Source organism: Pteropus medius, unplaced genomic scaffold, assembly GCF_902729225.1.
Source record: "Pteropus medius unplaced genomic scaffold, Ma_sr-lr_union100, whole genome shotgun sequence".
NCBI lineage: Eukaryota > Metazoa > Chordata > Mammalia > Chiroptera > Pteropodidae > Pteropus > Pteropus medius.
Window position 1 is genome coordinate 10,300,495 of NW_024350924.1, and position 27,176 is coordinate 10,327,670.

At 46.1% G+C, this 27,176-nt stretch overlaps 2 protein-coding genes across 3 annotated transcripts in view; both read left to right on the forward strand.

Moving 5' to 3' along the window:
* Nucleotides 1-5,536: 5,536 nt before the first annotated feature.
* On the forward strand, nt 5,537-7,120 carry GJA8 (gap junction protein alpha 8). The gene has a single exon (XM_039841020.1). The coding sequence runs from the start codon at nt 5,742-5,744 to the stop codon at nt 7,062-7,064; it is 1,323 nt and encodes a 440-aa protein (XP_039696954.1). The 5' UTR covers nt 5,537-5,741; the 3' UTR covers nt 7,065-7,120.
* Nucleotides 7,121-18,848: 11,728 nt separating this feature from the next.
* The window catches only part of GPR89A (G protein-coupled receptor 89A), a 37,580-nt gene continuing 29,252 nt past the window's right edge, over nt 18,849-27,176 (forward strand). The window contains exons 1-2 of one of the 2 annotated variants that reach the window (XM_039841397.1): nt 18,849-19,045; nt 24,898-24,957. In XM_039841397.1, coding sequence (XP_039697331.1) covers nt 19,004-19,045; nt 24,898-24,957 — 102 coding nt within the window. In that variant the 5' untranslated portion in view covers nt 18,849-19,003. The remainder of the gene's footprint in view (nt 19,046-24,897; nt 24,958-27,176) is intronic. The other variant, XM_039841398.1, reaches the window with a different exon arrangement.

The following is a 27,176-nucleotide window of genomic DNA, read 5'->3' on the forward strand; positions in this document are numbered from 1 at the left end:
GGGACATTTTTAACAAAAATGGAATTCTGAGATTCACGCGACGGTGGTGACATCCTCCTTCAAATTGTCATCGTCACAAAGCAATAAGCCCGTAAAAGTAAAAAGGACAGGAAGTGGGGGTGAGGGGAGAGGGAAGGGCTCAGGGGTTTTTCCTGGTTTACCCTCAGAGTGCCCTTCAGTGTAGTGACCACGCACCGCAGATTTTCTTAAACAACCCCACTTTCAACTCTTTCTGCTCCACTATATTCGCCAAGAAACTCGTGAAATAAAATGTCCCAATTTTTGGTTTGGAAAATGTGGTCAAAACCACCATTTTTGTTTGTTCGTTTGTTCGTTTGTTTTTCATAGACCACTGCAGTAGTCGATTCTGGACAGTGGGAATGGGTCTCAGAGAGGCACAGGGCGTCACACCTCAAGAAGCCACACTGGTTTCACCTGAGAGCCTCTTGGTGAGCCAAAACGCCACACCCCCATTTCACAGATGGGGGTGCTAAAGTCTAAAACTGGTAGCTACCACGACATCGGCTCCTTGATTTTGCGGCGTCTCAAAACTATTTGCAATGATGAGTGAAACGAGGTGGGAAATGTTATTACCTTGACAAATGACGCCAGAATTCTTTGGCGGATTAAGGCTCCTTTTCAAAGAGGGAGACCATCCCCTGCTCAAAGTTTCTTTTTCTTTTTTCTTTCTTTTTTCTTTCGTTCCACCCCGCCGACTCGGGGCAGAGGGATGCGCACAGATGACCTCGTACTGTCCCTACATCCGTAAGGTTCTCTAAGCTGATGGTGATACGCTGGGAGAATCTCCCTGGACTCGTGCCCCTGGAGAGGAGCTGGAGGTTTCCTGCTGTTGGGGCCCCTTTCTGCTGCTAAAAGAAACTTTTGGAGGCTGCACAAGCCCCATCTAAGCCTTCCCCCCACCTGCCTCCCCTCGGTGCCCGACACAGCTCTCTCATTCTCTCTCTCCCATTGTTTTCCCAACATCCCTCCCTTCATAAAAGCTGTCTGGCCGGGAGCTTAAAATATTGCTGGACAGTAAAACCTACCCATCAGGGCCAATCCGGTCATATCTGCTCAGTCGTGCAGCACAGTAGGGGCGGGGTAGAGAATTGGGAGGTGGGCTTTTAGGTGCCAAAGGAAAGAGCCCACAGTTGCCATTTTGCTGCTGAGCGCCAGGAGAGGGAGCGAGCACGTATTTCTCCGGGGGACCCTACTCTTGTTGGCAAGTTTTCCTCGGGTGTTATCAGTCTGTGGCCTTCCCATCTCCCCACTCCCTAACCCCCACCCCTGCTTCTTTCCCAGCCTCATCTTTAGGCCACTTCCGGGCTTCTCCATGAGGACAAATACTGCCACTAACGCTAGGTCTCGGGTTGGGATGGCTGGGCTCAGAGTTTTCAATTCTGAAAACCCTCCTGGACTTAGCCGAAGGGTTGGCAGAGGTGTGGAAGGAAAAGACATGTGTATGGGGTAGGGAACCATAGAGATGTCCCAATTCTAACTACAACATGACTTTTTGAGGTCTCTTCACTTTTCAGAGTGAGCTAACATGCCTCCAGGATTGCAGAGGGATGTAAACTAAGTATTCGCTGTTTATGAGAGTTTGGTACTTTTGCACTCACACTCTGCACTGGGAACAGTAGTAACGGCTATCAAGCGCTGCGGGTGTAGGGGAGGCTTCATGCTTCGCGTTTTTGATGTTGGAGCGTTTCGTGGAGCACGGAGAAAGGTCTGGCTAAGGACCGTAAAACTCTGGGGGTTCCTGGGGGTACGTTCTGTTGTCTCTCCATGGGAGCTGCTGGGTAATGTGGCTGCTCCAGAAACGTGAATGGAGGAGGCACATTTACCGGCCCCCCGCAAACCGGAGCCCTAAGCGGCCATCTAATCCTGTGGGGAACTCGTTAACATGGGTGTGTGTGTGATGTTCTGCCTCTTTAAAGCCAGGAGAAGGCTTTGCCACACTGGAAATAGCCCCAGGCTTGTCGCGGGACAGCCAGGGCGCAGTCCGGGCCCTGCCCTCACTAGCGGAGCCATCTCAGGAGACAGGCTTAACCTCCTGGTCTATCTCCCTATCTGGTAATGGGAGCTGGTAACAAACGGTTCTCTAACATCCCTCTGTGGACCTGTCAGTTTTGGTCCAAATGCAATTTTTCAGCAGTCGGTGACAAAAAGTATGACAATAATGTAGTAAACAATGTCGTAAAATTTTCACCGAGTTACATATGTTTGATTTAAAGGCCCGTCTTTCATTCTGAAATTATGTTCTTTCTAGTTTTGTATTTCAATTCCCCTTTTTATACAATGATGTTGAAAACAGACCACAGTCGCAGTTAGTGACTTAATAAGTTTCTTGTTCTCATGTCCTTGCTCGGCAAAATAAGGAGTTGGTGGCCCTGTGGCAGTCGTCCTAGTTCACCGTTATTGTCGTCTGCGAAATGCAGGTCTGAGAACCACAGCCCTAGTTCACGGGATGTCACGGGAACTGAAATAAGATATGGGAACGTGTATAATTTATAAACAGATAAGGGCTCCCCCAACCTAAGGTGTTATTTTAATCCTTACCTGAAACCGGAGGCCTCTGGTGGGGTGTCCTGGCGGACGCTCTGCGGGAAAACCCCGTCAGTTTAGTTTCCCTCCGTGATAGATCTGTTCTCTGAATTTTCACAAGCGAAAGAAAACAGAATTGCTTCTTGGAAGGAGAGAGGGGAAATGTCCTTCCTCCAGTGTGGGTTTCCCCGTGCTCAGACGTGCTCCCATCCGACTTCCTTCCAGTGAGATGTCTGTGGTTAGGCATCAGGCACTTCCCCCAGCACCTGTAAGGCTTCTCTCCCTAGCCGCGCCGTCGACCTGTTTCGATGGCATGAAAATGGAAAGATTTTGTCCTAAGTTACAGTTTCTCGCCTTCCATTGTTTTAAGAAACTTTTTAACTGGACATTAAAAAAAAAACAAAACCCTCAAACAATCCTGGCATTGCAGGATGAGGTGTGGAAGAGACAGCCCTGTTTGCTTTGAACTTGGAAATTACTAATCGCGTGGTCAGGAGGGTCTCAGTGTGTCATAAACATGGGTCCTGACACTCACATGTCAAGAGTCATCGGCCTTCCAGTTTATATATTTGATCTTATATAAAAAACAGTGTCTCAAAACGGCAAGTTTGGGATCCATTCACTGTTCTTTTCTGATCATTGCCATTTTTTCGCTGGTTTTCAATCTCCCCACGGCTACCTGCTGTGGAAACTCGAGTTCCCTAGACCAGTATTCCATGACCCCAGGGACTGAGACTTTCAGATTCCAAACGATGGTTATCGGTCCCGTCCACAGCTGTCCGCGGGGCTCCAACTCTGTGGCGGTCTTTGTTCTGTGTCGTGATTGTTCACAAAAGATGAAGACGAAACGGTCCCTGCCCTCCCAGAGCTTTTGATCCTAAAGGGGGAAAACTGTGACTGGTAGACATACAGTGCCGAGAGCACGTGCTCACTGCACACGGTCATGCAGACGCATCAGTGAAACACCCACGAAAGTCCAGAAAGGCTAATGGGGTACAAGTAAGTTCTTCAGGTTGACATATCAGTGGAGTTATAAGTCATTAGATTTAGAGTACATTAAAGCCAGACTTGATATTACAGGAGTGAATTACATAAATTGTTTTAACATGAATGTTAGATTAAACTATTTGATAAGAAGTTTGGATTTTCCCGACTCTGCCACCAATAGCATTTATGCTTGGGCTGCTTACCTGACTGCGATGTTCTCCACCTTTTTCCAGAATGGCTGCCGCTCTTTACAGGGCAAGCTCTAGACTTCGCTGAACTTTGAGCGGTGTTAGAGGCAGAGGAATAGTTAATACACACAACCGGGATTCTGCACTGCTTGTTCTGAGTGGGGGACAGTCCCTCTCTGTTCCCCGTTGCTACACGGAACTCTCCCCAATACTGGAGTCATGACTGGGGATGCCACAGCTGCTCTCCTCTTCCCAGGAGGAAGAAGCTGCTGTCGGACACCCCGCCTAATTGGGAGTTTCTGGGGCTCCAAGAGGAGCATCACCATCTGCTCTCCAACGAGAAGCAGATGGCTGTTATGTGTACCCTGGGAGCACAGTCTGGGCATTGCTCATGCCTGCAATCAGTGTCGGCCACCAAGTACTGTCTGGCCGGGCTCCAAACCACAGGTAGGATGGAGGCTTTAAGAGGCCATTTGTCTATCCCATCCTAAAGCCGAAAATCACACCTAATTTGAGACGCCACTTTTCATCACCCATTCAAGTGTTTAACAAATATCACTGTCGTTAAAAGCCGTGGGCATATTCCTTTGGCCCCGTGGGCTTCTGATCCCGTAGGGTGGGGGCACGGCTGGAGGAAGCCCAGAGCGGCACCTCTCCGAAGGTCAGTGATGAGCCAACGCCACCACTCTAGAGCTGTTCGAGCTGGAGGAACATCTGTCCCAGGCTGAGGTGGAAGCTTTGCTCACAGTCCTTCACAGGTCACCAGCTCGCATGACAGGTTCACACGGGATAAATGACCCAGTGAGCACACGTCAGCCCCGTCAGTTCAACCTCCTCTCCGTTAGTCGCTGCCGTTGCTGAGGCATCGTGCACTATCATGTTTACCGGTTTTCGTTGTTTTCTACGGACCGATTTTTACCTCTGTTAAAATAACGGCATCTTACAGACCCTAAAACCTTTCATTCCACAGGACACTGAAAGTGTCGTAGCGAGCCATCCTCACGATTCCTTCCCAAAGCACTGTCTCCATTCCTTGGGTTTAAAAGAGTAGTAATTATAATTTTAAGATACTGCTCTCAATTTGTAAAGGTGTTAAGAAGGGTTTCCACATCTCAACCCAGAAAAGAGAAAACATAAATTAAGAATACAAGAGTCAGAGAACTGCGTAGTGATCACAGGCAGTGAATCTCCGGGGTGTCACAGAACAGACCGAGCCTGGGGATCAGGCAGACGGAACTGCTACTATGTAGCTGTCTGATCATAAAAGATTCATCTAACCTCTCTGAGCCTCAACTTAGTTAACAAAAACTTATTGAAGTCTCATTACGTGCTGGGCTCTGTGACAGGCACTGAGTCCACAGCTGGAAACGAAACAGGTGTGGGCCATACCCCGTGAAGTCCAGCAGGATCAGATTAAACGAAATAATGACAGAGGTCTGTCACAAAATAGATATTTAATAGATCTCCGTTTCCTTCCACTTCTCTTCAAACCTATGATCATTATATAATCTCAGCACAGTCAAAAGTAAGATGGTTACAGACAATTTCATAGATACGAGAATTTTTTATTTTTTTATTTTTATTTTTTTTTTGAGGGAGGAAACAAATGTCATGAGCTAGGGTATTTTTCAGCATTATGCCTCATGAACCTTACTTAGTTCTGCTGTGGTCTTGATTTAATTCCATGTAACCGTGGGTTTCTATTTATGGTCAATAATGAATCTGGGTGAAGTTCGGGGAATTATACACATATTGCCTCATTCACCCTATTAGGCCGCTTATGAAGTGCGTGAGAACAGAAATTGCCATCCGAACGCCCTCCACGGATGAGGACGCTAACGGAAGCGGATTCCTTTTGTCCCCTAGTCCTAGTCTGCGCAGAGGGAGCCCCCAGCAGATGCCGTTGACAGGTGGACTCGGGAAGCAGAGGGGGACCCCCGAGAGTTAGGCGACACGGCCGGCCCCGGGGTCGGGCTGTGGCCGCTCAGCTTTTGCCCTGTCCCTCCTCCAGGTGGGTGAGCGATGGGCGACTGGAGCTTCCTGGGCAACATCTTGGAGGAGGTGAACGAGCACTCCACGGTCATCGGCCGCGTCTGGCTCACCGTGCTCTTCATCTTCCGCATCCTCATCCTGGGCACGGCGGCGGAGTTCGTGTGGGGCGACGAGCAGTCCGACTTCGTGTGCAACACCCAGCAGCCGGGCTGCGAGAACGTGTGCTACGACGAGGCCTTCCCCATCTCCCACATCCGCCTGTGGGTGCTGCAGATCATCTTCGTGTCCACGCCGTCGCTCGTCTACGTGGGCCACGCCGTGCACCACGTGCGCATGGAGGAGAAGCGCAAGGAGCGCGAGGCGGAGGAGCTGTGCCAGCAGGCGGCGGGCGACAGTGGCGAGCGGGGGCCGCTGCCCGCCGACCAGGGCAGCATCAAGAAGAGCAGCAGCAGCAGCAAGGGCACCAAGAAGTTCCGGCTGGAGGGGACCCTGCTGAGGACCTACATCTGCCACATCGTCTTCAAGACCCTCTTCGAGGTGGGCTTCGTCGTGGGCCACTACTTCTTGTACGGGTTCCGGATCCTGCCCTTGTACCGCTGCAGCCGCTGGCCCTGCCCCAACGTGGTGGACTGCTTCGTGTCACGGCCCACGGAGAAGACCATCTTCATCCTGTTCATGCTGTCCGTGGCCTCCGTGTCCCTCTTCCTCAACATTCTGGAGATGAGCCACCTGGGCCTGAAGAGGATCCGCTCTGCCTTCAAGAGGCAGGTGGAGCAGCCGCTGGGGGAGATTCCCGAGAAGTCCCTGCACTCCATCGCCGTGTCCTCCATCCAGAAGGCCAAGGGCTACCAGCTGCTGGAAGAAGAGAAAATCGTGTCGCACTACTTCCCCCTGACCGAGGTGGGCATGGTGGAGACCAGCCCACTGTCCGCCAAGCCTTTCGGTCAGTTCGAGGAGAAGATGGGCACGGGGCCCCTCGGGGACCTGTCCCGGGCTTACCAAGAGACGCTGCCTTCCTACGCTCAGGTGGGAGCACAGGAGGTGGAGGCGGAGGAGCCGCCTGCGGAGGAGGGAGCCGAACCCGAGGTGGCGGAGAAAAGGCAGGAGGCGGACAGAGTGAGCACCGAAGGGCAGGAGACCAACGACGAGCTGGAGGGGGACAGAGTGGAGACCCCCGGAGCCGGGAAGGAGGGCGAGAAGGAAGAGCTGCAGGCCGAGAAGGCGTCAAAGCAAGGACTGCCGGCCGAGAAGGCGCCTTCCCTGTGTCCGGAGCTGACGGGGGATGACACCAGACCCCTGAGCAGGCTGAGCAAAGCCAGCAGCAGGGCCAGGTCAGATGACCTCACTGTATGAAGCGACGCCGCAGGAAGAAAAATTGCCCAGCTAACACCGGGCAGCGTGAAAGCAAAAGACACCGCCGTGATTTGAGTCTGCTGTCCCCACCCCACCCCACCCCACACACACATACACCCACCCCTGGTTGGACAGGCGTGCCATGGGACAATGCATGCTGTGCAACCAGGAAATTGTCTCTCCCGTATACAAGCGCTGCCGAGACAAAGCCACTGTCCCGTCAGAGTTCCCAGTCTCCCATGCCCACCCTGGTCCCCTAGCCCAGCGCCCCCGGGGACTCCGCTTTCATCCCCATTTCTCCAAAGACATCCTTCTGATCGGAGTTGCGATTGCCCCATAGCTCTATACTGGTCTTGTCTCAAGCTCGTTAACTCAGCCAGGCTTTGTCACACCGGCCCTTCCCTGACAGACACCACGTGACCAAATGTCAGGGGTCTCAAATGCAGATGCCTACGGGATGCGGGCAAGTGAGTTCGGTGGGTAAAGCGGGCCTGTTCTAACGCCCTGGGGAGTGGGACTCTGGAAGTTAGAGAGCAGAGGGCGGCCACCACCCCGTTCCAGGTGGTGGTACCTGGCGGTGTTACCTGGCCATCCGATTGTTCAGGAGAAGCCAGAAGCCCAAACTTCGAAGTGAAATCTCCAACATTTTTAGTGTTGCCAACTGAATCTTAAATATGCCACGTGCGCCAAAATGTGTGCAAGCCAACTTGAACCTGTGGGCACCAACTCGCATGGTCACCTTACACCAGCGAGCCCAGCTTTCCTCTGGAATTGGTCATTTGTGGTTTCAACTTGTTTCTGTGGCTTCTGACCCCATCGCACCATTTGGAGCGTTTGGTTTAAATCATCAGTCTGGGAGATACCCAGAGTTCTCACTGTCTTCTCTTTTAGGTCACTGTGGCACCTGGGTTCTGGAGCAATTTATATCCCTCCTATCGGTGGGAATTCTGCCCTGGGTAGCATCAGAGAAAGAAATCAAGACCCCAGACCCTCTCTCCCTGCAAGCTAAAAAGGCTTTGAGACCTGGTCACAGCTTTCTTCCCCAAAGCTAAGAAGCTCTTTTCCTTCCTCTCCTCTTCCAAAATCAGTGCTCAGCCTAAAATCTACTCCTCCTTTTACTGAGAACGGGGAGCGAGCCCAGCTTCGAGCCGGAGGATACCTGCCCGCAGATCCGCCTTGAGTCGAGTCAGCTCTCAGGCGTTAGACATGTACAGAAAGGGCCGCCTGAGTGGCACTCGGGGGAGCCGCTTCCGGAGTGGGAGTCCAAACAGCCAGGATCCCAAAGTCCAATCCCAGGCCAGGCTTCGTCCCTGGGAGAGACGTAGAGGCTGAAGGGAGCAAGAGGGATCCCCGAGGTCTCTCACCCTTCGCCCCCACAACCAATACTCCTCAAACTCAGAGTCCAGTCAGGGAGAGTCCTCAGGTCCAAGTACATATTCACACGGGGAGCGATTTTACCCAAAGCCAATCAAAGCCAAGAGCAGAGGGCAAAAGTGATCACCAAGATGGTTCATCTAAACCCCAGTTACGCTTCATGGGCTGCAGTGCCAAGGCCAAGGCAGCGGGGGATAAAAACCAAGGTGACATGGCAGGGATCTGGACAGGAGACCCTCAGGGGACCCAGAGGAGGTGCCCAGAAAAACCGCCTTCGTCCCGCCTTCCCTCCATCCAGCACCAGGTGTGCAGACGTCCCGTGCCGCTCTCAGATTTCCGCCTGCCTTTCATTCCAGGTGTCCCTTTCCGGAGCAGAGCCTCCCCCAAAGCCAGTCCTCTCTGCGACGTATTCTCGGTCTTTGGTGCCCCCTTCTGAAGCAGAGTGGTCTGCAAATTAAACCGATTCAAAGGTCTGATCGTTGTTTGGTTGGTTGGTTGGTTGGTTGGTTACTCCAGGGAAATTTGACCTTTTAAAAGAGAAAGCTTCAACTATATTTTATCCGGGTTAATCCAAAGTGACAGCCTTTAACGAAGGAATGTGTCGGGCGGTGGTGTATTTATCCTGTAGACAAGTGACTTTCTGGTTGCCATTTGAACCAACGCCATTGCACACAGACCTCCTTCTGTGTGGTGACAAAAGGGACGAGACCTCAGGCCCGAGAGCCGGACAGCCCATCACCGACGCCAACGGCTGCGCCCTCGCTCCCACTGCTTCGTCCGTGAAGATCCATTCTAAGAACATACAAACTCAGAGCCTGAGAATAGCTTGGTCCTTACCAGGATCAAGTGTCCGTCTCGACTAGGACCTAATCCAAAACAGAAGAGAGAAAGAAAACTGCATTCTGTTCTAAGTGGGGTCTGCCGGGGCTGTCGTAGAGCCGGGGAAGGTCGCTGGTCTCCTGGTCTCTGCTCGGCCACGGGTGTGTGAGCGAGCGCAGTTCCTCGCATGACGCAGCGTCCTGCTTCAGTGTCCCTACCGACCCCGCCACCAAAGAAGGGGCCATTTTCCCTTAATCGTCTCAACAAACGAGGAAGCCTATTTTGAAAGACACAGACACAGGCATCGAGGAACCGGGTTTTATTTGGTTTTGTTTCCATTTCTGCCGTTTCGTAGCTGTGTTATTGTCACCCCTTAACCTCTCTGTACCTCAGTTTTCTGTCTACAGACTAGAGATGGCATTTGCCACCGACCTACCTCCAGGGGCCTCCTGAGGATGAATGAGTTGGCTGCCGCACCTGGAGCCTGCTGAGTGGTGCCGCTCCCTGAGAGGTCTTCCGACAGCGGGGAGACTCGGAGGAAGGGCAGGTGGATGTTTTTCACCTGTCCCTCCCAACCTGCCCTGCAGTTACCTGGTGAGATCGGTTTTCTCAGAAAAGACTCAAAACAGAATCTCGACCTCATATGTTTAGTAGGAACCTAGGGCTCTTTGACCTTGAGAAATGTCCAGAGACAGATTGGCGATTGCTTTCGTCCTTCGGAAAATGTCCCTTCTGTGCCCCATCCTAAGCCGCCACACAGCTGCTGCCAGATTCCACTCACGGGCAGCTGAGTGTCTGTGAGGCCCTTACTCTGTGCAGCCCGATCCCTCAGTATCTGTTTTGAGGCAAATAATTATGACCGACTCAGGATTATTATCCTTCCGGGCTCCCTTAGGTGTAGCTTTAAATCCTGCTCCTGGTCCCTCCCGTGTTAGACGAACCCCTTAGGGCATGTGGACCTTCCAATGAAAAGAAGCATTGGACAGTAGGATACTGAAAGCGTCTCTCCCACTGGAATAAAAGGGCTGATAGCTTGATAGCAATGACGACACCTCTGTCAGGAGATCTGTGACCGGAAGGGATAGAGTCCCTTTGAGTTCAGTTAGGAAGTTTTAAGCCTGGCTCTGGAATTCCCACGCCTAGCACTTGGGGCGTTCTAAAATGGCCTGTATGCTTCTCAACATGACTTCGTCCCTTGCCACACATGTGAAGCATCCAACAGAGAATTAGACAAATATTTCTGGATGTGGGTGTGACCCGGGGATCAGATTTTCCCACAAAGAACAATGAAGTTTAAGTCAGAAGTGTTGGCTGCCCCTTATTGACTCTGGGGACCCCTGGATGTCACTTACCTTTTCCACATGATAATTTCCCCTCAGTTAACTGGGAATAACAAGCTTTAATGAATCGATACCCAGGAAACACTCTGAGCATTCTAGAAGAAATAAGTGTTGTTTTTTTGTTTTTTTAACTCAGTAATTTGAAAATAAAGCAAAAGAAGGCAGGCCTTATCCAATCAGTCAGAAGTCCTTATCGTAAAATGTCTACTGACAGTCACCACTTTCAAACACTCAGATCGTTAACTATGATGCTGATAAAAAGTGAGCCAATCAGTAAAGTGAAAGAAGTAAATTAAGAGGAACAAAACGTCAACACTTCTGTAGTCTTGAATTCCTAAGAATTACACTACGAACAAAGAACATCTTTAATCGTGTAAGAATTCATTGCTGAAAATGAAGCTGCAGATACGCAGCTTCCCAGGGCTCTAGTGCAGAGATGCGCCAGCCACTTAGGCAGTCCCTGGCTCCTGGCACAAGGGAGTCCGTGGGTCCTGAAGGAACTGCATGCAGAAGCTCTCAGTCCGCACCCTGCGGAAGGCCTGGGGCAAGGCTGGTGCTGACCGCTCTCCACGAGTTCCTGAGGGTCACTGGGGCATAGGGGGTGGGGAGGGTACGAATGAACATACCACCCACACGGCACCTCCCACCCTGCTCCCCCACCTCCTCCTCCCTCCTTCCCCTGACCCTGAATTAGCCCTTTAGGCAGATTGTGTGCGAACGATCACACCACCGAGTTAGCCAAGTTTAGATGAAAAAAGTTTGCCTGGTTGGATGGAAACTCCTCTGAGTGTAAAAACAATCTGTAAAACAAAATAAGTGTGTGCCTAGAAGTGATAGCGAAGTAGTCAGGGAAACGTTCCCTTCTCGTAATTACTGTATTATAACCAGATATGTAGTTGGGAAGGAAAGAGAAAAAAGAAATAAAATTCTAGGTTCAGCAGTTAGATAAGCGGAAGGAAAGATTTTTACGAAAGGCAAGGCAGGCTCTACCACCCGAGACCTCGCAGCTCCTCAGCCAGAGAAGAGGGTGCCCTGCGGTGGCAGTGGTCACCGAGGTGGCAGTGGGCTCTACTGTAGGCTCCAGCCCCACTGCCCTCTGGGAGTTCTCCAGGACAGACAAAGAGAATTCTGGAAGAATTCGTAGAGTTTCCTGGAGGGAAAAAAAGATGGCTCCATCGCCTTTTTTTTTTGCAAATGTTTCCATCTGTGAAATAAGATCAGAAGACACGCAGCTAAGGAGCGCATTCATGAAAACTTCCCGTGGAAATCTCTGGCAAAAGGACGGGCTTTACTGGGACTGTGTCCTGACTTCTCCAACCTTCCACCTCCTTGTGTCGGAGCTAATAGTCACCTGTTAGACTGTTACCAAACAAATAAAACTAACTTGACTTTTCACCATCTTTGCGTTTTCTTTCGACCTGTCAGCCAAGCTAATCTGTGAAGAGACTGACTGCCCCGGTTTCTGGTTGTTCTTCCTTTGGAATTAAGGAGTTGGGGAACGAGAGGGCTGGGGTACGGGGAGGGAGGCAGTAGTCTGCTGGTAAACATTTAACAACCAGCTCCCTCCAGGGTGAAAGGCCCTGGTTTGTTGCATTGGCCAATTTCCCTGGTGTAAATTCTCCCATCATCGCCAATTTCAAGCTACCAACACAAGGTCACTCGACACAGAGATGGAAAGAGACATACGTGACATTATAAAATATGCCCACCGTACAATAGACATAAATAACTCCAAGAGCGTGGATAATAATAAAATAAAGAAGGGAAGCGCATTCAGTATTTATTACCTTTATAGCTCATATTTTTAATTAAGTTTATGTCATTTAATTGTTAATAACGGCTGTACGTAAAACTAGCTCACGAAATTCCAAGAAACTTAGCAAATGATGCTAACAAGCCAGGACAAGCCAGCTCCAGCACACCACTGGGTGGAGCAGAGGAGTATGTAATTCAGAAAGAACATGAAAACTTTCCTTATCAATTGAGATCTGATCTCTCTCCTTCTCACACAAACCTCAGGGAACATCAAAAAGCACATATACTTGTTTGGCCTTATAGGAAGAGGCAAAAGAATAGGATTTGTTCTCTTCCATGTCATGGAGAACTGTAGAAAGAGTTAAAGTTAAGTCATTACAGATCACAATAAATAGATATGTTAAAATAAAATTAGCCAAACGATTCTGCCCGGGATTTATCATCCCACTTCTCTGCTTAAAATTCTTCAATGGCTCTTCATTGCTTACCCAGTAATTTCTCAGTTCCTTATAACTGACCTCAACCCACCTAGAGAGGATGTCTGTCTTCATCTGCCCAGACTTTATTCCTCCTTTTTTCTATAATAACATCACATAGGGGAAATACCCTTCCTTGATTAGATATAGCCTTGGTGGGATTCTTAGCAATGTTTACTTGAATTCTCTGGTCAAGGGTCGGGTGTTTTTAACTCAAATGAGCCTTTTTTCTATGATCGGCTCCTTCTCACCCTTCAGGGTTTAGCTCAGTTGTCTTCTTTCTTATGAAATTTCACAGACTTCCCAAAGTTGGTCGTGCCCTCCTTCGTGATTTCTCAGTACTTCTGAGCACTTCTAGCAAATTGTTTCATTTCTTGCTTTTCTTCCATCTGCCTACAAGCAAATTTAGGATAGAGATTTCATCCTGTATATATCGCTGAATATTTGGTATTTTGCACAGTGCCTGGAATATGGTAATATTTGGTTAACGAGCGCCAGAACACCTCCCAAGGCGAGAAGGAGATAATTGGCCAAGCACTGGGCAGCACCAGAGCAGGCACATACTCCTAAGAATATATCTGAGGAAGAGGTTCCCTGTTGGTCCCAGGATTTCCGGGCTTGAAGACAAGCAGGTTGCTTTGTTTATGAATCAAGGAAGGAAAAGAGATTATCATATGAATTGCTGGAAGTCATCAACCAGAGCAGCCTTGGAGCCGCGTGCCAAAGATGGCAGTCAGAGTCTTTCAATGACTGTAGAGCAGAGGGCCCCACGCCTGTCGATTCCCACTGACTGGGATGTAAACTTTATAGGAAATAAAAAAATAATAATTGAAGTGTATTGTATTGATCCTCTGAGGTCCCAAGATTTATCCGTTATAGGATCTAGCATTATTTTATCTATTTACAGAGTTTAGAGGGGATTATAGCAAAACCCTAAAATAGTTGAACAGTCAATGCTAAAGAAATGAAAATTAAAGGCTAGAGCCCCAGGATATGCCACACCAATAATTAGTAAAAATGTCACCTGTGATGATCTGTGTTATTAGTTACCTATTGCTATGTGAGAAATCACTCCGAAACTAACTGGCCCAAAATAACACTAAGCGTGCATTTATCTCTCACAGTATCTGCAGGAATTCTGGAGCAGCTTGAGGTCCCTCACGAGGTCACAGTGAGATAGTGACAGGGCCTGCAGTTCCAGAGGTTTGCCTGGGGTGTAGGGTCCACCCACTCACTCACACAGCGCTGGCAAGTCACTTTCTCTCCATGGGTCCGCCTGAGGGTCCTCACCAGCTGCTGGTTGGTTTCTCCCAGAGCAAGTGATCCCAGAGATCAAGGTGGAAGCTTCGGTGTCTTTTATGACCTAACCCTAGAAGTCACATACTGTGACTTCTACCATGTTTTCTTGGTCACTTTCCCTCAGACTACCCCAACTACTGTGGAGAAAATAAACTTTCTAGGGGCAAGATTTGAGGTAAAGCCATCAATTTTGGCTCCTTTCTTCTTCTTCTTCTTCTTTTTTTTTAATGATTGAATCATACATGTGGTATGTGTTGTAATCTGCTCCAAATCCTTTAGGAAGTAGGTAGGATTTGAGCAATCAACAGTAACTATAACGTGAGTTCCAGATCGCTGTATAATTTCCACCATGAAGAAAGCCCTCGGCCAAGGATAATATATGGACATGACTCCGTTGGCCAGGACAGAATTCTGAGTCCCTTTTATCTTTCGTTTGTTTCTTTTTTTTTTTTTTCTCTAGCTTCTGTTTTTCTCTAATACCCAGCTTTCCTGAAAACTGCAGTTTTTCTAATTTATCTAAGTTTTCCAGCTGCATTTCTCTTCCTTTCTCATTGGCTACACTGGTTAGATCTGTGGATGGGCCGAATTCTTCACCACGATATTATTTTATTATAACGAACGACAAATAAAAAAGCAGACTGCTGAAATAAATCATGGCATAATCATACGATGGATATTATTGAGTCAATGAAAATGTAAAATCTTCGGCATAAGAAAATGCTCATGATGCATGTCTAAGTAAAACAGTACACAGCCAAACATTATATTATGCTCATTGTATCCATTTTGGGGAAAACGAAATAGTATATGTGCCTGGGTGTGGGTGTGTAACTGAGTAACCAAGAATAAGAATGAATATTCCAGGCGTTGGCAATACACCGGTATTGAGCTCCTTTGTGGTCATTTGACCAAAGTTACAGTGGTAAATCACAGCCAGAAATAAAGGCGGAGGCTTCTCGAAAATGAGGAAATGTTCACATCTGTTCATTATCCTGATAAAAGATGAATCCCGGAGCTCGAAGTGTTGGGGAGGTCGGGAGGGCTTTTAGCCCTGCCCAGGCTCAGAGAGCAGGAGACCCAGATTTAAGTGTGGAGAAGTTCAGAACAGTTATGGAAAAGCGTGAACATCTATTATTTATAATTATGGATTTTAATTCATATATTCAATTTTTCATTTCCTCTCTCTAGATCCTTCCCTTTTATTCACAAATTATATGGATCAAATTAACTCTGCATAAGAATTATATTAGTAGGGAATCCCCAGATGAGTTTTAATAAATGAGAAAAAATTTAATGTAATATACTTTAAATAATGCCTCTGAGTCTTTCCGAATTTGGGAGATATACGATTATCAGTTCAATTTAAATAATTGGCAACCAAGAGTTTTAAATACACATCTAAACTGATTAGTAATGAAGGAAAACTGTGACTATAAATTCATGATAGTAATAATAATGGGTAAAAATTATTGCATACTTACTACAAAGTACTTATTTTTCTAAGGGTTTTAAGTGTATTACTTATTTAATCCTTGCGATAACCTCATGGCTAAGCTACCATTATTATTTCTATTTTTTAGATGAGGAAAATAAGGTACAAAAACTTAAGTAACTTGCCCAGGGGCACACAATAGGAAAGAATATGGCCTCAAGAACAACCAAGCACTTGATTCGGCATTAACTCTAACTCATCTGAAACCATCAAGGGCCTGGACAGGACATCCTAAGTGCATACCAGGTCAGTGCCAAGGTCAACATATCCAAAATAACGCTGTAATAAGGGGAAAGAACTAAAGTGCACAGCCAAGAAGGTCTGAATGAGTGGGGACCAACCAGGGAAGCTGTTCAGATTAGATTCAAGGAAGATGAGCCTGGGGGATTTTTCAGCCAAAGCACAGTGGTTGTTGCTCAGGTTGTTGTTGCTCAGGCTGTCGAGTGAACGTGCCTAGAGGGAGAAATAAAAAAAAAAAAACAGAGCACACTCTGGCCCTCAGCCACCTTTCTCCAGGCAAATCAGAGCCGACCTTCATCCCCGTGAAGGCCCCAGCTCCTTCTAGGAAGCCTTTGACTCTCAAAGACAGACCTCTGCCTTTTCAGTGTCTAGAAGTATCTCCTGGGAAACAGTTAAAAATTCCCAGGAGCCACTCTCAGAAACCCACCGGTCTGCCTTAGGACCTATGAATCTACATTTTAAAAAAGCTTCCCAAGCAGTGAGAGTACCACACTTTGAGAAAACTGCCCCTCTACAGTTTCTAGGTACGAAGTATAGAAGTTATCCACAGAACCATTGGGAGGTAAGTACTTCCTCTCTGAATATTTGGGGTTTCCTGGCCAGCTTACCTTGGTGGCTCCCTAGAGTATATGGTAGTGTTTGAGGTCTCAGTGAACCTGGCATAGCAAGGAAAGCTAATGATACGTGGACAGAGGCAGCTGGAGAAGGTTGCCATGGAATTGTCATATATCTCAATGTCACATATCTCAAAAGATCCCAAACTTACAGTTGCACGTGAATCTAATACTACATCACAATAAAAAGTTTAAAAAGAAAATTCCTAACAGAAGTTATCCAGCCACTGACATGGGCAGGCACTATGTGTGTGCACGGAGAAGGGGTGCTAGGGTGTTTCACAGCAATTCGGTGTTAGTAGCAACTCCTGGACCCAGTCTTTTTATGAATTTGGAGGAAGAAGGGAATTTAGGTAGCTGTCAGGATGTGAATGGTGCTGCAAGGTGAGAGATTATAGGAGGTATTAACACTGTAGTTATTATGAAAAAGAATGCAGTACATTGGTATAAATAAACACTGGTCCTAGGGATATTGATTAGTCATGTTGTCAGTAGGCTCTTTACTGGCAGGTCTGTCTGGCTGTCTGGCAGTCAATCTCTCAATCAATGGTAAGCAATGGCCAGTAGTTATGAACATAAAGTAGTTTGGAAAGCATCCTTGGAAAATGGGACAAGGACTGGGGGCACGGTCAGAGCTTAGGTGGCCAGACAGTCCTTGGGGGTAGAAGCAGAAGGTCTCACTGTTGAACAGGAGAGCGGTGGCTAGAGTGGGTTGGGAACATAGTACCAGGGTAGGGAAGGGAGGACAAGTCATTCTGGTGACAGAGCCCATCACCACTGGGAAAGAGACTTGCTTTGAGAGGAGTTTTGATTGGACATTAATCTAGTGTGAAGGTGTCTGGAGACATTCTGCAAGCAAATGCAGAGGGTAGCAGTTCACTAGGTCACCCAGGCCTGTCCTTTACTTAGACACAGGCATTACAGTAGGGAGAATCCTGAATGGTATCATTCAAAGCTCTGCACAGGCCAGGGGCTAGTGGGATTGCATACCTTTCTCTGCTATGCCAAGTTCACTGAGACCCTGAATGCTACCATGCACCCCAGTAAGCCACCAAGATAAGCCTTTTGCCTTGACAGGCTCTCCCAGCATTTTGCAATATCACATGGCCTTGAACCTCAGAGATTCTAACTTGGGATGTGTAGGTAAGTGCTTACACAGTAGCATCTGTGTAGGCATCTACCTGCTTCCTTGATAGATGTAGCCAGGGACACAAAGTTCTCTGGTTTAAGATGCTCCCATAACAGGGCTGCCTCCACTGCTCCCTGGCCTTCTAGATCAGGGAATGGACAACTGATAGGTAGTTTGGGCTGCTTAATATGTCAGAGTTCAACACTTAGAAAGCGAGACACCTTCCTTTGTGTCTAATAAATTTGTTAGTCTCAGTTACTTAGATTGCAGTAGTCTAAGCATTTGGGTCCTAGATGCCAGGTCCACTCAAGGCTGTGCTTCTAGATATTGACAGCAACTTTGATGGCAGCCACTCCCACAGTGGGCAATTGCCCTCAGCTGGAGCCAGCTTCTAGGACTTTGAGACTCCAGGGACTGTACGCACTAGCTAGAGCCTAGGTGGGAAAGGATAAATAAGCCATCTTCAGACTCTTAAAGAATTATACTTTGTTTTGAATTAAATCAAACTTCATTTAACTTCCAGTTTTTTGTTCCACATATATTTCTTGGGGCCATATCAATTCTACTTATATTTTCACGTGAAGATAACTGACGTTACTGAGTCTTCTTCAATTCTTTTCACGGATCCTCGTCCGGTGGCTCACCTCTGAGCATGCTCCAACCCATCTATGTGCCTCTTAAAAGTGTGCTAAAAAGAATGCAGTACAACAAGTGTGGTGTGATGGATACCGAGTAAGGAATCATCACTCCCTTATTAAAGATGGCGTGCTTTTTTTCCTTTCCTTATTTATTTTTTCGATTGCATCATAAGTTTACGTGGTTAGCTATATTTGCGAAAATCTCATCTTCCCTTCCACTCTTCCCTCACCTATAATTGTGCATTTGTTTCTGGAGCCAAGCATAAGTTTTAACATTTAGAACACAATGCCTGCCTTAGGGTCTAACTCATTATAACAATCATTATTAATTTCATCTTATTTGCTATGACCATTACAAAGTGGAATTATCATTTAAAACAAGATGGAAGTTCAGACTCCACCTCCTTCAGCCTCAAAAATGGAAACACTACTTTGCATTACCTATGCTTTTGGATTGTTAGACCACGGGCTCTTACTCCGCCCCTTTTAGTTGGGCCCCGCCCCAGAGTGGCGTCTTCTGGCCCCGCCCCAGAGCGGCGTCCCCCCCTGGCCCCGCCCCTGCGACTCGGCTCCCGCGGGGAAGCGCTCAATACAGCCGCTGATTGGCTGGCTGGGGCGCAGCTTGATGGCGTCGGGCTGGCGCGCGGCGGCCCCGGTGGCCGTTCTCGGGCAAAGGCCACCTGTGTAAGGGGTCCCGCGGCCCGAGCGTGCTGTGGCCTCGGTGAGTCGGAAGCGGAGGCATGAGCCACCTCTACGTTTCGGCATGAGTTTCTTGATAGACTCCAGCATCATGATTACCTCCCAGGTGAGCCCCTGCTTCCCTTTCCCGAATCGTCGCCCGCGGCCCGCGCCCGCCTCATTCTGGACCCGGGCTCCGGGAAGGTGTGGAATTTGCTGCGTCCGGCTCCCTCCGCCGCGTCCTGCAGCCGTCAGCGCCCCCACCCGGCCTCCATCTTCCCACCTGCCCCCTTTCCCCGCTTTCGCGTCCGCATTTGGAAGGGGTCAGGTGGCCTCAGCGCTCAGAGCCGGTTCCGCGACGAGGGAGCGGTCCCCAGCTTCCCGAAGCCTCTGGACTCAGCTGCTGACCCATGCATTGAAGAAGAATGTGGTTCCGGGCGCGGAGTGCGTCGCAGGCCAATCGGGGCTGGCTCCTGGGGACACGTGGGGACTTTGCTGGCTAGTTATCAAATCCTGAATCCGGGTGCGGAGGAATTTGCCGGTGTCACTTCAGAGATCTTCAGAGTACGAGGTTTCGATCGCGCACTGACACCTCCTTCTTTGTCCTCTGTTTGCCGCTCATATGTTTTGGATCTTTTTCTGACCCTCCTTTCTTCCCGACTGGCCACCTTCATTCATTTGTACAGTCAACCAGCTTTTATCGACCGTTATATAAGGCTCTGAGGGTACAAACATAAATAAGACACTGACTGTCCCTGCTTTATAGAAGCGTCGTCTTGTGAGCCTGTTGTTTTTACCATGTCATTCGTTGAGTTAGCCTGTTTAATTCATAGCATTTATCACAGCACTGATACCATTTATATATTTGTTAATGAATTTATTTTCTGAAATGTAGCCTCTCCAAGAGCAAGTACTCAATAATACATGTTGGCTGGCTGTTAATATTTGTAAAAGCTCAGACTATCTAATTATTGATCTTTTCCCCTCTCATTTTTCCAGTAATTTAAAGTATGTTTTCCTAATCTTTTTTTTTTTCAAGTGGCAAAAGTCGTTTCTTTTGGGGATTCGAGGTAAATTAAGTCTTTAGGTTTTGATCCAGTTTTTATATTGCTTCATCCTAATGCTTCTGTCTTTGGAAGAGAGCATTGTCCTTGTCTCTTGAAAAACTTTTATTACAACATTATAGAAAGTATGAAACAAGGAACACCCTAATACAATACCTTTTTTATTTTTGAATTATCATCCTTTATATAGTTATCATAATTATTGTTTTTATTGGCTGCATAATATTCCAACGGATTGATATACAAAGATCTGGACATGTAATTTTCTTGCTTTTCAAACTTTTCTGTGGCTTCCTGCTGCCCTTGGTGACAACTCAGGGTTATTTTTAGCCTGATATCAACTCAAGAAAAATGACAGTATTTAAGTAGCATTTTTTTTTTCACTCAGAATAAAAATAAGAATTTCAGTCAGGAAATTGGCATTGCGTTGTGGCCTCTCAGATTTTTAACACAGACATAATTGATAAGTCGAACCAAGAAAAAGGCTTTCTGATTTTTTATTCAGTATAATCCTTTAATTTTCACAATGCATTCACATGCAGTATTAAATTTTAATTCTCAAACCTGCTCTTTGCAAATGAGGAACTAAGACCCAAAGAATCCTTTGCATGGAATATTCTCTGTCCAAATATTTATGTGGCTGCTTCATTATCATTTAGGTATCAGTAAAAATGTCACTTCGAGAAGGCTTTACCAGACTCCCCACTCCCAATCAAAGTAGCCTCCATTCCAGCCACCTTCTATCTCATTTCCCTGTTTTAATTTCTTCTTAGCATCTATCACTATTGTTTATTTGTGTGTTTAAAGTCTGTGAGGTGCGGGATATTGTCTTCTCTGGTGTAGTGCCTAGCATTTAAATCAGTTGCTGGCACATAGTACAGGCCTAATAAACATTTACATAATAAAAAGCACCTGTCTAGAGAGGCGTGGTTACCTTAGGAACACCTGCCCCTCATTTTTCCTGTTTTGGATCAGCCGAGAGGCGTGGTTACCTTAGAAAGCACCTGCCTAGAGAGGCGTGGTTACCTTAGAAACACCTGCCCCTCATTTTTCCTGTTTTGGATCAGACTAAAATCTGAAGTTAGAGGTCAAGTACTGAAGCTGGTCAGGTGACATCTTGGTGTAGAGATTGTTCGCCATGCCCCAGGTTAAAGTTCAAATCCTTAGTGTGGCTTTACCAGGTGTCTCATGATGAGACCCCAGCTCTCACCTCGCCAGCATCGGCTCTCATCATTTCTCACTTCACTTTACAGTCTTAACTAAACTTCTACTTCCCTAACTTGGCCATGCTATTATGCCTTCAGATTTCCACAGCTGTTGTCTCTTTCTGGACTTTTCTCCATACCCCTCCACTTCTGTCTTCTATTCAGCTTTCTGATTTCAGCTTGAACATCCAAGAAGCTTCTCTCAGACTGGGCCAGGTGTCCCTATACATGCCCATTTCCCTTAGAACAACACTATCACACTGCTGTGTAATTTCTTGTCTGTCTCCTCCACAGATTGTAAACTCCTTCAGAGTCCATGCTCTCTTGTTCACCGTTCTCTTCCTAGGACCTGGCACATATTAGGCACTAATAAATATTTATTAAATGAATAAAAGGGTAAATAAATGATGCAAGAAAGGGGTCTTTTCGGTCAGTTCTTTAATAACTGTGCTGCCAGCGGCCATCTTTTTTTTTTTTTTTTTTTTATCTGTAGTTAATTTTCAGTATAAGAGTCAGTTTTTGTAAAAGCAACTGTTATCTAACTCATGTTTTGAGCCCTCTGTACAGTCATGAGACTTATCAGTTCCAAAATATACTCTAAGTCCAAGGTCAAGACTCTGCACAGTTTTAAAAATATTTTTCAATAAGAAGCCATGCAGATGTTTGAGATTGCCTGTTTCTTCTGCATCCTTCTGCAAGATCTTCCATAATCTTGCCAGAATTCATATTTATCTTGGAATTAATGGAGTCTCCAGTTACTTTTTCATACTAGTTTTATGAAAATCTTTTTAAGCTTTTTGTCAATGTGAAAGGAGCCCACAATGAAATATTAAAGGTATTTTTTCTCCCATTTCCCATCCCTTCATATAGAATATCATTTTTGCTTGTTTTCCTTGTTTAAAGTTCCCCTGGCACTTTAAACAAGTACCTTGGTAATATGTATTATTTTCTTTTTTATCACCTACGTACACAGCACCCCCAGTCCTAAACAGCTGATGGTTCCAACTTCAGCCATGACTTCATAAGTCATATTCATAAATGTGGCCTCTAAACTCCGAACTTAAATATCTTCACTGGTGATGATTTGTAATAGCCAGAGGGTATCCTAGGCGGCCTAGGGGTATCATCTCCTAATCTATTCGCCCCCTTTCTTCTCAGTCTGGATTTATGGATCCAAGCTACTACTGTCTCCTACCTTCTTGTTTCTTTGCCTACATACGAAAGGCCACGCTGGGATCGTGGCTGTAGTTTGTCTGCTACTAATTTCAAAGGCCCAAAGGCTGCTGTAGAAAATTCCACAGCTGTAGATTTCCGACACCATGAGTTTATGGACATCCTTAGCTCACCGAATCGTTTTTCTTCTCCTTGACTTTAATCAGCTACTTGTTCATTTCCCTTCGTAATGTATGAATCTTTATCACTCTCCTCAAAGCCCCTTTTTCCATCCTCACCTCTCTTACTCTTTGAGGATGACCTTGCCTCCATCTCTATCAACAAAAATGAGGCCAAAGGTGTGATCTATTTCCTGCGTCTTAATCTAAGCAGCTGTCTATATCCACATCCATTCCCATCTCCTCTCCTCCCACATCAGAAAGAAGGGGCCCTGTACTGTTTAAGGACATCCTCTCCACCTGCGCCTTTGACCACGGAGCAGCTTATGGTGAAGTGGTTAAAAGCACAGCTTTAAAGTCGGTCAGACTTCAGATTGAATCTTGACTCCGACACTCACTATAACTGGATTAACTTTTATAAGCCTCAGCTTTCTCTGAAATGAGGCAATAAAGAATGAAATCTTGCCATTTGCAACAACATGGATGGACCTAGAGGGTATTATGCTAAGTGAAATAAGCCAGACAGAGACAAATATATATAAATATATGTATATGTGTGTGTGTATGTATATATATACACACACACACATATACATATATATGTACACACACACACACACACACACACACACCCCACATCTTCTTTATCCATATATCAATGGATACCTAGGTTGCTTCCATATCTTGGCTATTACTAGTAATCCTACAGGGAACAGAGGGCGCATATATCTTTTCTGATTAGTGTTTTTGTTTTCTTTGGATAAATACCCAGAAGTGAAATTGCTAGGTCATCTGGCAGCTCTATTTTTAATTTTTTAAGAAATCTCCACGTTGGTTTTCATAGTGGCTGAACTAATTTGCAGTCCCACCAACAGTGCGTGAGGGTTCCCTTTTCTTCCCATCGTCACCAGCACTTGTTTGTTGGTTTTTTGACGGCCGTTCTGACAGGCGTGAGGTGATATCTCATTGTGGTTGTAATCTGCATGATTAGCGATGTTGGGCATCTTTTCATATGTCTTTTGGCCATCCGTATGTCCTCTTTGGAGAAATATCTATTCAGGTCCTCTGCCCATTTATTAATTGGACTTGGGCGGGAGTGGGGTTGGTGTTAAGTTGTATGAGTTTCTTATATATTTTGGATATTAACCCCTTATCAAATGCGTCATTTGCAAATATCTTCTCCCATTCAGTAGGTCGTCTTTTCATTTTGTTAATGGTTTCCCTCACTGTGCAAAAAATTTTTAGTTTTATGTTTTCTTGACATTTTTTTCCTCATAGAAGGATGTTGAATAAAAGTATTTAAACTAGACATTAAAAAGTGCATGGTAAGTGCTTCGTAAGGGGAATACAGGATAGAATAGGGAGTCCATAAGAAGAACAACTTGTCTTTGTCAGGGGGTTCGGAGAAGGCCTTGCCGAGGCGGTAATAATGGCGTCAAGAAATGCCGTCGAGACCCAAAGGAGAAGCTGGGAGTGGCCTGGAGAGAAGTTCCTGCCACAGGACACCATCTTCAGGCTCTCGATGTGAAACGATGTTGTGTCTAAAGAACCAAGGCAGTTCCATGTGGCTGAAAACATGAGTTTGGAGGGTAGGACGCAGGAGGAGTGTCTGCCAAACTGTGCGCCAGACTTCACTGGCTCCTAAAGTCAGTGGGAGGCATGAAAGAATTTTATTCTTCGATCAAGTTTCTAGACAATTTGAGAGGAGTTGTGCCAGAACGTGGGTGTGTTCTATTTACTAGAAGGTTCTGTTTACTAGTGAAAAACACACCAGCTTTAGAGAACTGAACAGAGATGCCATGCGGCTGCTGGCCCCGATGCCAGCTTGAACCCAAACTGACAAAGCGGGGTCCTTCAGCCCCTCGGCTTTACACTGAGAAGGCGACCGCTTCATATGGATTACGGGGAGGGTGGAGAAGCTAAGAAAGCTCCACGCAGGAAAACAAAACACATCAGTCTTTCTACTAGCTTTCTTTTTTTTTTTTTTTTAATCTTAAGTTCTTTCTCATGAAGTTGTTTGTTTTTTTTAGTACCTGGAAACATCATCTGTAAGAAAGCACGTTTCACTAACTCCTTTTTTATTTGCTGACTTCTCTGGCTCATAATGATTATCATAAGATTACAAGAAAAACATATACTTTAATTTTTGTCTAACTTAAAACACATTCTAAAACATGGATAATTTCAAAAATTGAAGAGCATTTTAATATCTAGTCCTAGCGTTGAGGACCTTAATAAATTTCCTATGAGTAGATCTCATCTTTAATCTCTGAGATCAATTAACTGTCCAGTTAGCAGACCTTCACTCATAAAATACTCCATATGAGGCATTTCTCAAAAGATTATGTATATTAACCTTCTATCGTCTTTCTCTTTCAGATATTTTTCTTTGGATTTGGGTGGCTTTTCTTCATGCGCCAACTATTTAAGGACTACGAGGTGAGAAGAGATCATTTTGGCTATGCTTATACTGTATGAATTTAAATTATATTAAAATGAGGCAAGAAGAATAGTTTCGTTAAAGGTCAAGTCACTTCCAAGATAGGAAGTTTTTGCCAAACGAGTACCGTTCCTTAACTTGGAGGCTTAGTTGATTTTTTTTTTTAACCATTTCTTTTTTTTTTGTCTTTATTGAAATAGAATAGACAACTAGTTGCCTGCATTTACATTGTACAATTGATGAGTTTATTTTTCATTTGTAGTTGGCATACAATACACCAGCCTCAGCTGTACAGCATATTGATCAGAGATCCACACAACTCGCACAGCGCTCACCCCACCAAATCTCGCAGCCCTCTCCCCCGCCATGTTCATGCCAGCATTACTGACCATCTTCCCCATGCTATACTCTACTCCTCCCCATTGACTCTGCAGCCATCCACCTAAGCTTTAACCCTTGCCCTCTTCTTCCTCTACCCCCTCCCATCTAGTATCCCTCAAAATACTCTCTATGAGTTTATTTCCACTTTTGTTGTTGTTGTTGATTTTGTTCTTTAGATTGCATATGTACATGAACACCTGAGATATTTGTCTTTCTCTATCTGACCCATTTCATTCAACGCGATACCTTCTAGGTCCATCAAGGCAATATCTTTTTCCATCCCCTTCTTTTTAGTCTGTGTGTGTCTTTTAATCTGAAGTGAGTCTCTCGTAGGCAGCATATGTAGGGGTCTTGTTTTCTCATCCATTTGGCCACCTTATCTTTTGGTTGGAGTGCTTAATTCTTTTCCATTTGAGGTACTTGTTGATAGAAATGTAGTTCTTACCATTCTTTATTCCTGTTTTTGATACCTGTTTTTTTCTTCTTAAAGAAGTCCCACCAACATTTCCTGTAATACTGGCTCGGTGATGATAAATTCCTTTAGCTTATTTTTGTCTGGGAAGCTCTTTGTCTGTCCTTCATCTCTAAATGATAGCTTTGCTGGATAAAGAATTCTTGGTCGTAGATCCCGGGTTTTCACCACGTCAAATATTCTGTGCCAGGCCCCTCTGTCCTGCATAGTTTCTTTTGAGAAATCAGCTGCCAATCTCATGAGTGCTCCCTTGTAGGTAACTATCTGCTTATCTCTTGCTGCTTTTAAGATTCTCTCTTTGTATTTAATCTTTGGCATTTTAATTACGATGTGTCTTGGTGTGGGCCTCTTTGGATTCCTGGTTTTTGGGACTCTCTGAGCATCCTGGGGTTTCATGTCTATTTCCTTCACCAGGTTAGGGAGGTTTTCCATCATTATTTCTTCAAATAGCTGTTCAACATCTTATTTTCCCTCAGGTACCCCAATGACATGGATATTTTTTCCTTTAATAGTGTCCTATAGGCTCCTTAGATTATTGTAGATTTGGCTTCTTTTTTCTTGCCATTCTGATTGCGTGTCCTTGGCTTTCCCATCCTCTATATAGGGCATTTGATCCTCTTTATTCACTTTGTTCATTCCATTTAATATAATTCTCATCTCAGATAATGTGTTCTTCATTTCTGACTGGTTCCCTTTTATAATTTCCATTTCCATTTTTATGTTTTTTATCTCTTTGTTGAAGTTCTCATTGAATTCATCTACCCTTTCATAAGTTCATGGGGCATCTTTATAACCAGTGTTCTGAACTCTGCATCTGTTAGCTTGCTTGACTCCATTATACCTTGATCTCTGTTCTGTTCTCTCACATGGTTTCTACTTCTTCGTCTTCCCATTTTAGCTGCCTTTCCATGTCTGTTTCTATGGACTAAGCAAAGCTCCTAGGTCTTCCGGTCTTGTTAGTGTGGATTTGTGAAGTAGGTGTCCAGTGGCACAGTCCTCAGAGGGGTTCAGCCGCAGGCCAAATTTAGCCTAAGCCTTTGCCTCTCTGGGGACACCTGTTAAGATTCAGCAAGCAATCCACAGATGATGTGCTTATAGTTGTCTCAAAAGGCCACACCAGAAACCAGCTGCCTCCAGTGTGAGTCTAGGCGCTGCTCAGCAAGGAGCACCTGACTCGCCAAGGACACACCTGGATGTGGCTTGGATGGGGCCCCGAGTTGGAGGAGATGGGGTTTCAGGGAATCCTCTGGGCGGAGCGACCTCTGTTACCCAGTTCGATGACGTGAGGGCTATGGCTGTGCTGTGTCCGCGCACTGGGAGCGGGGAGGGCTTGACAGAGGAACAGTGGACACCGCAGGCACTTCT